Source organism: Trematomus bernacchii, unplaced genomic scaffold, assembly GCF_902827165.1.
Source record: "Trematomus bernacchii unplaced genomic scaffold, fTreBer1.1, whole genome shotgun sequence".
In the NCBI taxonomy this organism is placed as follows: domain Eukaryota; kingdom Metazoa; phylum Chordata; class Actinopteri; order Perciformes; family Nototheniidae; genus Trematomus; species Trematomus bernacchii.
In genome coordinates this window covers 871,575-887,094 of record NW_022987641.1, presented here as the reverse complement: position 1 = coordinate 887,094, position 15,520 = coordinate 871,575, and the positions used below count along the sequence as shown (strand labels likewise).

Below are 15,520 nucleotides of genomic sequence, written 5' to 3'. Positions count from 1 at the left end.
GTGTTAGCCAGTTCAGCCTAGCATGGCTAGCTTAATCTACTGAGCAAATAAAAGTACATCTGAGACCATTATTGTGCAGATTAAAACCCCAGTGCATGTAGTTGATTTTACCTTCGTCGTGGTCGTCATCGTTGGCCACTGAATCCGCCGTTTGAGCGGCCTCCCACACCATCGTGCCCGAATCGAAGGTCGATGCTGTCCCGGAGAAAAGGTCTGTGGCCTAGCAGAGCATCCAAGCGCTCGTACCATTTACTGGTCTTCCGGTCGTTACCACTCTTGTTATAATAGTCTTTAATTTGTTTGTAGTCCTGCCTGAGTTTCTTTATTTTTAGGCGGTATGCCGTGGCGCTGTGCACGATTCCCAGGTCGAGTGAATGCTACTGAACTGGCTTCAGTAGCATTCCCTGGGTCGCGTCCTCTGCGTAGATTACCAGAAGCGCCGACACCTCCTCATCACTCCACCGCTTCGATTATTTATTGATGCTTGCCATAACTGCTTTCAAAACAAACTACTCTCCGTTGGTGCACTGGGTTTTTGTAGAGAGCAAATAAAATGGCGGCTCTACAAATCATTTCAGAGTTTTACGGGGCGCGGTTTGCAATTCGCCCAGCCAATCAGAACTGGGGCACTTTTTTCCCCAAGGAAAGTAGATCTCTCAGCAGGCACTAAAAATGGGGGTAAAAGTTCCCGAGATTAAGTACTCTTTTTGGTGTACTAACGGAACTAAATGCGAAAAGTACGGTGAAAAGTACTCCGGTGTGAACGCGGCTTATGAGTCCAACAGTATAAAATCGCTTATCGAATATAGCAGTAAAACATTCTTTCTTGTAATATTGTAATAGCGTAATTACCGCTTTACAACGATTACCATAAAGGCGCGACCGCAGTTCGATATTAAAGCTAACAATATTCATATTTAAAAAAAAAAAAATGTCTACGTAGTCAGTTTTCAAAGGACATAAATCACGCTACAGCCACCATATAAATGTATCAACCTATTACAAATGGAACGTGTTGTCTGAAAACACATGATAATCTGATTATATGATAATTGATAAGCATAGGCGTAGTACATTAGACTCCATGGGGAAGAGTAGAAACGCAGACTGAAGATAAATAGCATCATTAGCATGATAGCATTCATTAGCTTACCTGCTGCGGTGACCGGCGTTCAGCAGCAGAACGCGGGAGTCCAGGGAAGAGCAGAAACTCAGCCACTTCCAGAACAAACTGACTCATAACTCTATATATTTACTTTACTCATGTACGTTTCTTCAAGGGACGGGGACAAACTGGGTAAAGTGTTTCACATTTCTCTTTTCTTTTCTCCTCTAGTCTGTAGCCTACTGCCATCGCCACTGCTTCTCCCCCGGCTCACAGGTGTCTCTGATTGAGCTGCTCTCCACCCCTACCTACCGGCTACACTGCAGCATTGCCCTGCAGGGAAACCATACTGCTGTGCAATGAGACCGGGATGACACAAGATGGCGGTGTCTGCAACCTTTTCATATCACGCAGAAATGTAGACCTAAACCAAAATATGAGCTGATATCATTGGTTTCAAACTAAGAGATTTTTCTTTTACAAACTTATGTAGAGAAATGTAATTATCAGTGTTTTTATCCAAACATTTTTTAGATCATAATATCTTTAATAAAAACGTCATGGATCTTATGGGTCCTTAGAGAAAAAGACACATTGCAACTGATTTGAGTTCCTTCTTAACTTAAACTGCTTTGAAAATACAGCTCATTCAATATTTGACACAGAATAAAAGATTGCAACATTCAAATTCATATTTTAATGATCAACTAATAAAATAAGTTGCTGTTCAACAAGCAATACAGAAGCATCATTGGGTGAACTGGAGAGTTACCTTTACATTTAAAGTGTTAAAAAATGTATTTAATAGCCTCTTTAAGATATTTTGACAATTATTTTTCAACATGTGCCCCTCCCCCTGGGATGTCTTTTCACTGGCTTCATGTATTTTCAGAGTTTTCATTAAAAAGAAAAAACGGTAGAAAAAACTTCCTCTGACAGCCTGGGACGCATGTGATCCTGGCTGCCCAAAAAGACAGAGTTGATGTTTCTAGCCTAGTGCCAACACTTTAAAAAAAGGCAAAATATGTATTTCTGTGAGTCAGCATGTGGTTAGACTTGATTCTAGGTATGGGTGATCACCTTTTCCATAAAAAATATTCAGTTAAAAAAATCCCTGATCATTTTGAGTCTCAATAAAACAGCAGGAATTGTCCCAGTGCGTAAGGAATGTCGTCCTGCATCAGTGTGCATCTGTCTGCATGTGTGTGTCTGTGTGTGTGTCACGCCACACTCTGCTGTGTGTCCGACCCTTCAGAACAGTGTTTTGAGAAGTCCAGAAAGATGCCATCGTGCTCTGGCTCAGAGTCCAAAGACTCTGGGACGTGGCCCCTCAGGACCTCCGGGCTGGATGCAGGGCTGGGGCCGGAGCTGGTGTCCTGAGCCAGCGCTCTGAGGGAGGCGGGGGAGTCTGACTGCAGCGAGCCTGTGCAGTGGGTGTCCTCTCCTGGGGACGGCTCTGGGAGGATGCAGGGGGAGTGATGCTGTGCCCGGAGAGGGTGGGGACTGGCAGGACAGTCAGGGGCTCCTGGGGGGGGCTCCTGGCTGAAGGTCACAGTGTCTATACACAGGGCAGTAGGAATTATTGATAAATAATCAATAACTCTCTGGATCTCTTATTCATTAGCTTCCTGATTTAAGTCCAGTAGTGAGTACTTTCACACTCAATTTCAAAACATATTCAGAGTTTTTCTCTTAATGTTTTCCTCAACCCAACATTTCTGGACAGCTTTAAAGAAAGTTCCCTCGTTTCCACTACTTTAAAGATAAAACAATTATTTACACAGTGTTCAGTAAGATGCAAGAGGTTCTTCTTGGACAGGTTTTAAAGGGAAAGTTAAAGTGGCCTAGTATGAGGTACTTCTCGATGGTCATTGTACTGAATTACCCTCACTAGATGATAGTAGTTAAGAGAAGAGGACACGAGTTTCATCATGAATGCAAAGCTATGTACAGCTGTGGATGGAGCAAATTGTATTTGACCCACCTAATAGAAAGGCTTGTCTAAAACAATCCATATTTAGTACATTGCTTGGATTATGCTGTTAATCCTGTCCCAACAACTGCCATCTAACGAGGGTAATACAATGACCATGAACAATTGCTTCAGAGCACCCCACTTTAATTTGAATTCCCTTTAAACTAAAACACACCCTTGAAAAGAAATCTTAATCAATTATTGATCACTCCTGAAACAATACAAACTGGAAATGTGCCGCAGCCAATGATTTGTAGCATGTTTTAGTGCTGGTAAAGCTTACCTGACAGTGAAGCAGAGGCTGTGGAGGCTGGAGAATGGTTGTGGAAGCTGGACGTGCTGGTGATGCTGGTGATGCTGGTGATGCTGGTGATGCTGGTGATGCTGGTGATGCTGGGGGCAGTGTTTGTGGATTCAGCCAAAGAGATGCTCTCTTCCAAGCAGGAAGTCATCCCTGAGACGGAGTGTCGTCTGACACCGGAGTGTCGTCTGACACCTGTGGAGGAGTCCACGTCATACTCCACCACGGGGGTCAGCATGGGAACGTTGTAGCTCTTGGAGCGTACCACTGGGTTCTTAACCCCGGGGGAGCCTGGTTTAGAGGGCCATGATCGCGGCAAACGCTTTTCTAAAGAGAGTAGGAGAAAGATAAAGAATTAAGATGATTTTATTCTATATTTTTTAAGTACAAGACATGAGGGATTATGGCACTTGTATCTTTTAAAAGCACTTGTATTGTACATTTTATTTACACACATACCTAAAAGGCAGGAGGAGCAGTGTAGATTGGAGGATCCATCGCTGGAGTATAACCCATGAGTCCCGAGGTAGGGAGAGACCACCTTCTGGATCAGAGACTCCAGACGCAGGTAGTCGTCTGTGACACCTTTAGATTCATGGACTCCCTGCACACACACACACACACACACACACACACACACACACACACACACACCACACACACACACACACACACACACACACACACACACACACACACACACACACACACACACACACACACACACACACACACACACACACACAAGAAAAGTGGGGCAAAAAAATAAAGACAGTTAATTTGCCTTTCTGAAACCAAAATCAAATGTCTCTGAGAAGCTGGATTTTATTAAAGTTAAAAACATATTGGGGACAGCAACCATTGTCACATTATGCTTTTATAAAACCGCCCGGAGGACCACATGAATGAAAGAGCTTATAGTGTTGAGTGAATTTAGCTTTTTCCTAAACTTGTATAAAGATGTAAAAATACATTGATATGAATAACATCAACAACATTGCTTTTCTTGTCTCAAGGGGCCCAAGCAATTGTTTCTGCAGGAAACAGGCACTCAAACCCAAATTTCACTTAAGATTGTGTTTGTTTCTAATTACTTAGTATCAGTGGCAATGAACTAACACTCATAATCAACATAGTGCTGTTTCAGGAACTCCAAGTCTTAAAGGTCCCATGTCATGGTCATTTCTACTGATCATAATTCCATTGTTGAGGTATACTAAAAAAAAAATTATATTGTGCAATTTCCCAAAATCACATTGGTTTCTCATACAGCATCTCTGTATAGTATGTGTATTCACTCTCTGTCCTAAACGGCTTGTTGTGGCGCATTTCCACCATGGCGCGGAGCGCGGTTTAAGCGTGCCATATCGTGCCGGGCCCGTTTTTGGTTGCGTTTCCACTATGCCTAGTTCCGGCCCGGGGGTACTTTTTCACCTTTTTTCTGGCTCGACAAAATCGTGGTTCTATCGGGGCCAACAAACAGGGCTGAGTCGGGCTGAGTTTGCTAAACTAGAGAGAGAATCGCTGGCAAGGGGGCTACAACTACAACAAGATGAACATATTTGACCGTGATTTAATTGTAATACACGTTTCAAAATGATGCCGAAGTAACAACATACTGATACCGGTTAGTAAAAACCATGAATTAATGCTTTGACAAGTCTGCAGACAGACGGCAGGCGAAAAACCTTTTAAAATGCGCGTTGTCTAAATGGAGATCGGCTAAGCTAACGCAATATATGCTCCGACCGTCCACACTCACAACAACGGCCTATACAGACATAAATAAACCAGCGACTGTACTCGCCATGACACAGACAGTCTGTGGTTTGTACTTGTTTAACTTTTGTCTAGTTTCTGAACAGATATGAGGAGCTGTGAGCTTGAGTGCTAACAGCTAACGGCTGATGTTGTTTTTCTGGGGTGCGCATTGAAGGTGACGTCACGGCGCCGCCTACACTGCGTTACTATAGATACTACCCCAGTTCCTAAACTGTAATGGAAGCGCAGCATTAAAGTGAGCCGGGCCTAACAAGGCCTAACAAAACCGTACTAAGTCGAGCGAGGCCTGCGGTGGAAATGCGCCATTAGAGCTCCTGGCCCCCCCCTCCCTATGAGCCCAGTGGCCGTCTGCGAGACAGCGAGACACGGCGAAACCCAGCCAGAACACACACACACCCGCAGCCTGGCTGGGAGTTTGTGTGTGTGCTCACACACCGACTCACAGCCTCGCCACGTCCCGCCGTCTCAGGGAGGAGAAATCGGCGGAGCTGCAGCTGAGAAAAGATTGAGTGTGTGTGTGTGAGGAAGTCCGCGGATTGGTCCAAATGTAACGGCTCCGCGGACGTAACGTAACGGCTCCACGGATTGGTCCATTTGGACCAATGGGTCCATTTGGGTATGGGCACGTCCAGTGGCGACTGGTCATTAGGGGCAGGTGGGGCACAGCCCCACCTAGTGTCAGCAGAAAGTATTACAAATAATGATTACAAAAATGCAAAAAAAAAAATAAAAAAATATATAAAATATATTTAAGATCATGTTTAATCATCTGATTCGTCTGTACATTGCTGTTTTAGTCTGTGTTCTTCTAATTAGTGTGTCTACAGTCACAGTGTGTGCCTATTGAGCTGTTTAGAGCCATGTGGGACAAAACCTGATTATGCCCCTTCCTCTCGCTGTGAAGTCAACGGTGACTGTAAAAACTTCACTGCGCATGCTCAGAGTATTTTGTAATGTAATGTGTGTGGCAAAAAAATAATGACCAGAGGGGCACGGAGTTACCATCCCCACCATACATCATCTCAAATCATTCAGAGCTGATTGGCTGTAAGTACGTGTGCCGCGAAAAGTGTGGTGCTTGAAGAGGAGACGAGAGAGCTGCAGTGGCGCGTCCTAAAACCAGGAAGTAAGCACAAAAAAGCAATGAGATTTCTCCAGAGGATTTTAGAAAATAGCTCGAAATAAGATCTGTGGGAAACGTACCTGTTAGATAAATGCACGTTTTGATTAGCCGGATAACATCCACATGTCTACCCTACTTTTATAATTTTTTTATCATAAATCTATGGATTAGATTTATGATAGACTTTTGAAACTACAAGAACATAAGGAGGACTTTTACAAAAAAGTAATAGAAATGTTTGTCCAGAAGGATAGGCAAATGGACTTCATCTTCAAGTCAAGGTAAGACCGCCATTTTATTGAAAATGGGATCTTACTAAGAGAGAACAATTCAATATTTAAATGATAAAATGACATTTTTTGGGTATCCTTTTGTTGAACTGTCTGTTTAAAATTAATCGAAGCATCAGACAAAAAAAGCTTTTGAAAATAATATTATATTTTGGTTTAGGTCAAAATATAATATTTGTAAACCTGAAGAGTCAGTGCCAGTGCCTCACCAGCCATGAACCTCACTGCACGTCACTGCAGAAGCTTATATATAGACATCTAAGTTTTTTGTGCCCCACCACTTTTGTACATATAAAAACGCCACTGGGCACGTCACTGTACCCAGGAAGAAAAAGATAAATCTCCAACGAGGCGTTCTGGGGCAGCATAGACAGGTCTTTTCTGTGTTCGAGTTTTACTCGCTACAGGGTGTACTTTGAGGGTTTGTGACTTTGCAGACCGTTTACATGCAGAAAAAGCTACATAACACACAAGGGGATGGGTAATAACCGGAAAATCATGACATGGGACCTTTAAGGAAAAGTAAACAAAAACGTTACTGTTTAAATTATCCAGGCTCTGCGTAGGAGTTGAATTTAGTGTGAGTAGCCTCCCAAATGTTGATTAACTTTAAAGATCATTATCATGCTGAGGGGTGTGAAACATGTGGACCCTGACCTCACTTCAGAGAAAAGTCTATGAATGACAAAGGCAAGATCAATCAAATATCAGAACTCTGAACCATTGAGCATCAAAACCACAGCACAGAAACAAACCACATAAATAGACCAGACTTTGGCGAATTGGCATCACAGAACGAACAGGGAAATTACTGACAGATGAAACAAGAAGTCGCAAAAACAGCAAACGCTCTGCAGATCTTTATCTCTCTTACACTCAACCTTGTGTTGTAGCTGCCCTGCCTTAAAAAAAACTGTTGGCTTTTATATCTTTACGCTACCTGTTGATTTGATATTTATTGTGGGGGAAAAAACATTTTAAAATCTGTACACAATTGAAGAGAAACAAATAAATGTATCCTGTTTTCTATTCTTGTCTTTTTTGACTCTGTATACCTTCCCTTGTCCAGCTGTCATGCTCTCTCTCTGTCTGAGTCTGGACGAGGCAGATTTGGGTCAATGAGTCACTAAAATAATGTCCAACAAAAACAGCACACAGACTCACTTGAGAACACACCAATCCACTTGCATTCACTCCCTAACCCACATCTCACATCTGACCAATAAATGGCCAACTGTGTTTGGGAGTGTACGTGTCTAAATTCACTGCAATGTAATGTTTCAAGATAGTTAAAAAAACTCAGAAGAAGAGAAAAGATGACGAATGCATCCATTAAGGCTACAAACAAACAAATTAAAAGTAACATTATCTACAAATTATGGAAATCCAGAGGGCGAATAAGCACGGTGTGAATTTTGTGAAACGAGAAGCATCTTAACTTATAATTCCAGTGCGTGTTGTCTGCAAAAGAACAGCATCACCACGGTTAAATAATAAATAAAAACAACTCTCTTCCTGTTCCCACGAGGAGTAAAGGTAATATATCATTAACTGTGTGCAGCTATAAGTCACTGCAGAATGGATGAAGAACCACATTGAAATAAACCTGATTCAGCCTTATGGAGCAACAACAGACCCCTAATGTTACTCACTATAGTTTATTTTGAAATGTTTATGAAGTGAAGCATATTATCCACAGGGGACACATGCATGTCTGAGCTCTCTTCACTTTGCAGTTGACACAAATATTTCACACATCCTCAAGAAAATACGTTTTTTACTAATTCGGTCTGAAACACTTTTTTTCAGTTTTTGTGAGGACACAAAGAGACAGGGTGCAGAGGGTACTACTGAGTGGTCATGGGAAGAAGACTGAGATTACTTCCTGTGAGATCCCTTTGCAAGAAAAAAGTCTACAGCTCTTTGTACTCGCTAATCCTCCATCTGTTGCCACTTACCCTCTTCTTCCTCACCCGACAACATTAATAGATGTTTGTTTATGAGAGCCAAATGTGTGTGTGGAGATAGCGTGAGAGAAACGAAAGGAAACGATAAATAACTTGTGTGTTTGTGTGTGTGTGTACCTGTAGTATTAGCAACATCTGTATGATAGAAGGAGGGACTCTGGCTCGGGGTCGAGACAGAGCCTCGTCCAGTTTCAGGTTGAGGGTGATGATGTTCCTGAAGTGAAGCAGAGCCAGCTGACGCACTGATGGCTCTTTTCCCTGAGGACACACACACATGGGTCAACACACAGTTTTGTTAGGATAATATAAGCATGGTAGTGTGTTCACGGCAGTGTGTGTGTACCTGTACAGGATAGAAGATGGCCTGCAGCATGGACAGAACATCACAGAAGAAGAAGTCCCATGTGTCGGCCAGGGAGTCCAGCAACTTCTGACCTATAACAAACAAGCAAGAAGACAAACAGCCAATCAGCACAAAGTAAAAATAAACAAAAATAACAAGTGTCTAGCACATGCAGTCAACAAGATGTCCTACGTTATGTAATTTCTACGTTTTGATGTGGTTTGATCTCATTGCAGTGGGTGTCTGTTCACTTTATTTCATGCAAATCTTTTATGTCTGTAATGTTAGACGATGCATTTGTAAAGTATGCACTCAAGGCAAAATATTCTCTACATTTTTAGCTTAAAAAAATCAAACCTCCATAGCTGATGAAAAGAAAAGAAAAGAAAAGAAAAGATGAGAAGAGAAGAGAATGGGCACCTTTATGCTACTGCAGTGTTTATTGATAGTCTATACATGCTGGATGCTGCAGATATAGGTACAGTTTTACCCAAAATATTACAATTGATCAGTCGTTTTTCTCTTTCTTATGATATGAATTATTCAATGTTCATTCTGTTTTTTCTCATTGTTAAGCATCTTTTGCTGCATTTCTTTCAATACAAAAAGTAGTATTAGTTTGAGTAGTATGTTGACAGAGTCTGTTATTTTTATAGTAATAATTGGTATGCTTTCTATCCCTAAAAAAGATCAGATATTTGTAAAGCTTTTTTTGCAGCATAGGTCTGTGCAGGCATATTGAATCACACATTGAACAATGCGTCTGAGTCATTGTATGAACCGCTGTGTTTCTTATCTTAACATTTCTGACTGACTGGATATTGTGCAATTGACGTAAAGCATCACTTCCTGTGTTGTTGCTCTGACGACAGCCCTGAAAATCTGAGTCACTGTGTGTGTGCATTGTTGCTTCAAATAAGCGACACAACAAAAGTCACACATTAATAAAACAAAGAGAACGCATTGATTTAACTTTTTCCTCTTAAATGCCTCTATCTAACTCTGACTCTGTGTTCATGTATGTGTGTTTATGCGGGAGGGGGAAGTGTGTGTGTGTGTAGGAATGGGTATCGTTAAGGTTTTAACGGTACTACTACTTTAATCGATACCGCTTATCGATCCGGTCTTTTAACGGTACTCTTAACTAACTAAACAAATTGTGAACAAAACTAACATTGCTTTTTATTTAAATTAAATACATAATATTTCACATCAAAAGAAACAACAATGTTTTAACAAATCGTATTAAATAATCTGATGACAGAACTGTAAACAGAATAGCTGAAACTTTAACAAAATAAATAACTCTAATCATTAACCCATGTTTGTATAATTGAGTTAACTCCGTGTGTTGCTGCTAGCATACATAACACCTGACGTTACTCGTGGATGGGGCTACAGAGCTACTAGAAAGACAGTTGAACCCGGTGTGTGTGTGTGTGTGTGTGTGTGTGTGTGTGTGTGTGTGTGTGTGTGTGTGTGTGTGTGTGTGTGTGTGTGTGTGTGGTGTGTGTGTGTGTGTGTGTGTGTGTGTGTGTGTGTGTTCCATAAAAATGTCCTTCATAAAGAGAGATGGTGGAGAGAGAAAGATTGTTCTTCAAACAGTTCAAACTAATAGCTGGAGGGGTTAACTAAGCATCTGATATTTTTGTCAATTATTATTTCTTCCTGTTATACTCGTGACTTTTGTCACATTGAGAAAAAAACTCTTGAAGTTTCCCTGTAATGACTCACTGGCACTGCATGTGAAAACTATTTTCTAAAGCCAGGAGGCAGTTGTTCGTAAAATAAGTGGAATTTAAATCTTAGAATAAACCAAACAAATAGTCTTGATAGGTTTGGTGTCACTTTTATATTTTTCTATTCAATTTGACTTAACTTGGATTCTTCCTATGTCTATCACTTTACCATTAAACAGGATGTTCTTGTTAAACAGGGCTTCATCAGAATATGTGCACATACAGCATGTCTCTGATGTGTGTTTGTGTGTATACCTTCATAGAAGCGGATCTTATCTCTCAGTATCACCATGCCCTTAGTGAGTAGCTGGTTCTGAAGGTACTCAGTGAAGAAGGAGCCCAGCTCTGTCTTCAGCAGCTGCCTGAAAGAAAAGTTCACATGAGTGCACACACACACAACACACACACAACATTAATTGTATTGCCTAAACATGAAGAAAAACTAATGAGCTTTAGTGCACTGGAAAGCTGCGGTGTTTGAACAGCAGCAGACTCAGGAAATGAGAAGAGATGTTGTTCACACCGAAGACAAAGAACAATTCAACAACAGTAATTTCCTCCAATAAACTGTAAACATGTAGAAATTACTGCTGTTATGACAGGAAGAGATAATTTGACCTTTAGTCTGTATCTAATCTAATCAGGTGTTTCTCCTAATGTGAAGATACAACAGCTTGAGTCAGAATCCAAATCGGTTTTATTACCAAGTATGTTTACACATACGAGGAATTTGCTTTGGTATAAGTGGTGGATACAAAATTAAAAAAGCTAAGACTATTGCAACAAATTAAAAATAAAGACACAATGTAGACAAAATATAGTTATGGAGGAAACTGAGTGCAGTCAAATGTAATAAAATATGGCAATACTATGTACTATATTTAAAGTGGAGAGTTATGCTTATTTAAAAAAGAGGTAGCATGTACAGTACAGTATGTGTATACTATGTGTATGTGAGTATGTGTGTGTAGTTTACTGTACAGGATTGGAGTCACTATTGACAGCCCTCAGCCATATTGTAATTAAAAACACAGCAGTGAACCCTCTGTAACCTCCCCCCATCGTTCCCTCTTTTACTAGAAGGACTTTCTGATTCAGTGGACAATAGGCAGTAACACTGTGACTGCTAATGTGTCATTAAGATTACATTTAGCTTGCTGAAGCTTCAACTGTATACGTGAGCTAGGGAAGGTGGGGGATTACAGAGTAAAAGCACTATCATTTTGTCAATTTTCATCCCAAACTCAACATTGGTCGTGCTTGGTTAATTTTTCTGTGAGTGAGAAAGTAATAAGCAGACAAATACAAATAAAAACAGACAGACAGATGAAGAGACAGGAAGCTAACCTGACACCTTCATTCAGAGTGTAGAGTTCATTTTCTCCCAGATCCTTCTTCTGGAACACTGATATCACTGCACTGTGGATGCTGGAACACACAATTAAAGATTAGGATTATTATATAACTAATACTACAAAATACAAATCAACTAATCAGTAAACATTGATATATAATTATGGGTTAAAGGAAACCTATCATGCTATATTTAAATGATATATTGTAGGGCCATACCTATATAAGGTATATTTATACGTTTCTGTTTTCGAAATACCAAACAGATCATGCATTTTAGCCATGCCTCATTTCGCTCTATGTGCTGTTTGCTGTCTACGGGGCTGAGCTGCAGCTGACCACGCCCCCCTGCAGGAGAGGGGAGATGTGCTTTGATCAGCTGCTGGGCTGTCAGAAGAGGGGGAGAAAAAGAGATCTCCGTGTTTTATTATAGCCTATATAGAGTCGTTATTCATTTGTTTTAAAGCTCAATAAATAACAAAGAAGACCTTTGACCAGCACTTTTCTAATTTTGTCCGGAAGATTTAAACTTTATCTTGACCGGCGAAAGAAAGCCTAACTGAAACTCTGCCGCACGGTCCCCTCGTTCCTTGGAAGAGGCGGAGAGGTGGGTGTTTGTCATCTGCTGGTGGACTAACCGGAGAGAATGACAGTGCTTGCCTCGACGGGGAGGGATTGCATTGAATTAAAGCAGCGGGAGCAAACGCTTGCCTCGGGGAGGGAGAAAAAAAGCCACAGCGGAGAATAAACAGAAGGGTAACCATGGTAACCAAGTCTTCTTCGCTGCTTTTGTGACAGACTACAGTGCCACTTACAGGCCTGGCATATGTACTACAGCGTCTCCAGCGGTTTCGAGCGGCAATGGCCGGCCGTGGCCCAACCCCACATTCCCCTGATAGGTGGAGAGTTGGCCCAATAGCCGTAGCGCCACTTTCCTGACGTCAGTAAAGTGTTCAAATCTGGATCATTCTGTATCAGATCCGTTGCAGCCCCTTTTTTAGAGATTTGGGTATGGAGGAAAATAGAGAGGGTTGTGTTTTCTGACACTTGGTGAGTTCCCTGGAACACCGGGGACACATATTCATGTATAAAAGACGTACAAAAGTGCATTTTGCATGATAGGTCCCCTTTAAATATCTAGCAGCAATATATAAAGTAATAAAAAAAAGCTTCACCTTTACCATCTGTGATGAACACATTTATGCACCATTAATCAAAATCCGGTTATTTATTACATATCATTCTGAAATGGGCCATTATGCTTAAGAGTTTACTTTTGGTAAATGCCAAGGTGTTGTACTTTTACTGAAGTCATATTTTGAACACAGGACTTGTACTTGTTACAGAGTAAAAATCGGGTTACTTTATTCACCCCTGACTTTAATGAGTAGCTGCTGCATGAGACAACATTTCATAGAAGAAAACATGATTTCATTCCTCAAGCATGTTGTTCATGCAGATCCACCATCAACCCCCGAGCAAACCTTTTCACTCTGCTGTCTCGTGTCATATAAAGCTGAAACACTATCAAAATAACCGAAGAAGAGAGAGAGGGGAACCAAGGAAGAAAAGGCTCTATGAGGCAGAATGAGATGAAAGAGGAGTGAGAGGTGAATGGAGATAAGAAGAGAGCGGTGATGGACCCTCAGGGAAGAGAACACAAAGAGGTGATGCTTATATGCATGTGTGTAAAATAAGATTTGTATTCACAGCATGAATAATGGCAGCTTTGATGTGTATTCAGGGGAAAATGCACACATCTACGTCCATGTGTGTAAACATACATGCGTGACAGATTGAGTAGGGTTGCATTAATGTAGGACAGAAATTTTTTTATAGTCACATATTTAGATCATTACAACAAGTTAAGCAGTAAACACTAACCTGTTCCAGGTGGCGTTGGCCCCGGCACTCCTCTGCTGGGTCCCTCTGTCCCTGCTGCACTCCTCAGACAGGCCCCCAGCTGCTCCTCCCTTATCTCCCCCTCCTGGGACTTTGGCCTGCGAGAGGTCGTTCAGACTGGAGGACGAGCTGCTGCCCAACCTCAGCTTACTGTGGAGACTCCTCAAAATCCAGAATGCAGAGGGGAAATAGTTATAAGCAGAAATGACAGCATATGTTGGTACGGGACGAGTGTTTATGGTATATGTTAACACTAATGACACCACACTCAACAGATACAAAACTGAACAACACTCCAAAATCTATCTGTCAAGTAGAAAAAAGGTGCTATTACGAGATACAGCTGTGAAAAAAAATAGCCCACTTAAATTCATCTTGATTGTAATAGCTGAAAACATTGGCATTCCTTGATGGGTTATTACTTTTTATTGGCCATCTGGTAATGTTTACACAAGATATTGCGTTATAGCTCTTTGGAAACATACATTAAAGAGATAAGTGGGTAAGGGAGAGCGATCAGGAGAGCATAAAAGGACGCTTTAAATAGAGAAATTGAGAATGAAAAAACTAATGGGAAAAAGGAGGGAATACTTAGACAAGGATGAGGGGAGAGGGGTGGGATGAAGGCACTTTACACAATCTGCAGTACAACAAGTAAGAGCAGAAAATACAAATAGAGAGTGAAATGAGGAATGGAGACATTTGTTTTCAATCACATGCCAATGTAGACTTTTTTTTATTAAGAAAGAGGAAATAGAGATCATTGTGTCCAGTAAGGGATTGTAAGGTATTGTTGGGTTTCTGGGTTTCATTATTCAAGCAGCAATGTCAATGAGAGCCCTAACAAGTGCATGAAGAAGAGGAACAAGGACTAAAATGTGGTTTAAGAGCTGAAACTCTAGAGATAGGAAATACAACTGCTTGATATGTCAGATACAGATAATGAGGAAATGTTTTCTCCTACAGGTATATACAGTACATGTGTTAGTATATTTGCTATATGATGCACAACTGTATGTGAGTAAGAATAAACAGACACACTGTGAACTCCAGTACTTATAAATACTGCTGTATGGTTTCTAAAGAATGACAAAGACTTTCACATTCAGTCAAACGACTAAACCACACATTTCTTCAGAAAGCACACCACACACACACACACACACACACACACACACACACACACACACACACACACACACATACACACACACACACACACACACACACACACACACACACAATGTACTTACTCTAGTAATTGAAAAGGAACCGCATATTCCCACTCCATGAGTATGTGTGTCACGCTGAAGTAAACAAGTGGCGGATGAAAGGAATAGAAGAAGATAGTGGAGTGACCATGTTCTCTATCTCGCTCTTTCACATGCCCTTTTTGCCATTTTCTCTCCTTTCCTTTCTTTCCCTTTAAATCCTCCCTCCTACTTCTCCTACCGTAACTTTTTCTTCTCTACCCTCTTCTCTCTTTCTCTCTTTGCCAATCTGTGCCAGTCTGTGACCATGTGACCCTGTGAGCTTTTGTGCCAAACAAAGGAACCCTTTGAGGTTGAAGAGCTGCCAAGAGGGAGAGGAAGGAATTAAAGGTGACACACATTTCACTTCCTCCTCCTCCTTTTCTGTGT

At 41.2% G+C, this 15,520-nt stretch overlaps 1 protein-coding gene across 4 annotated transcripts in view; it reads right to left on the bottom strand.

The window, feature by feature from the left end:
* Positions 1-1,783: 1,783 nt before the first annotated feature.
* LOC117485009 (proline-rich protein 5-like) overlaps positions 1,784-15,520 on the bottom strand; it is a 17,311-nt gene continuing 3,574 nt past the window's right edge. For 3 of the 4 annotated variants that reach the window (XM_034133565.1, XM_034133566.1, XM_034133567.1), the window contains 8 exons: positions 13,863-14,042; positions 11,973-12,053; positions 10,881-10,987; positions 8,887-8,978; positions 8,661-8,801; positions 3,841-3,985; positions 3,364-3,708; positions 1,784-2,663 (listed from right to left, as the gene is read on the bottom strand). In XM_034133565.1, coding sequence (XP_033989456.1) covers positions 2,326-2,663; positions 3,364-3,708; positions 3,841-3,985; positions 8,661-8,801; positions 8,887-8,978; positions 10,881-10,987; positions 11,973-12,053; positions 13,863-14,042 — 1,429 coding nt within the window. In that variant the 3' untranslated portion in view covers positions 1,784-2,325. Of the gene's footprint in view, positions 2,664-3,363; positions 3,709-3,840; positions 3,986-8,660; positions 8,802-8,886; positions 8,979-10,880; positions 10,988-11,972; positions 12,054-13,862; positions 14,043-15,133 lie in introns of all 4 variants that reach the window. The other variant, XM_034133564.1, reaches the window with a different exon arrangement.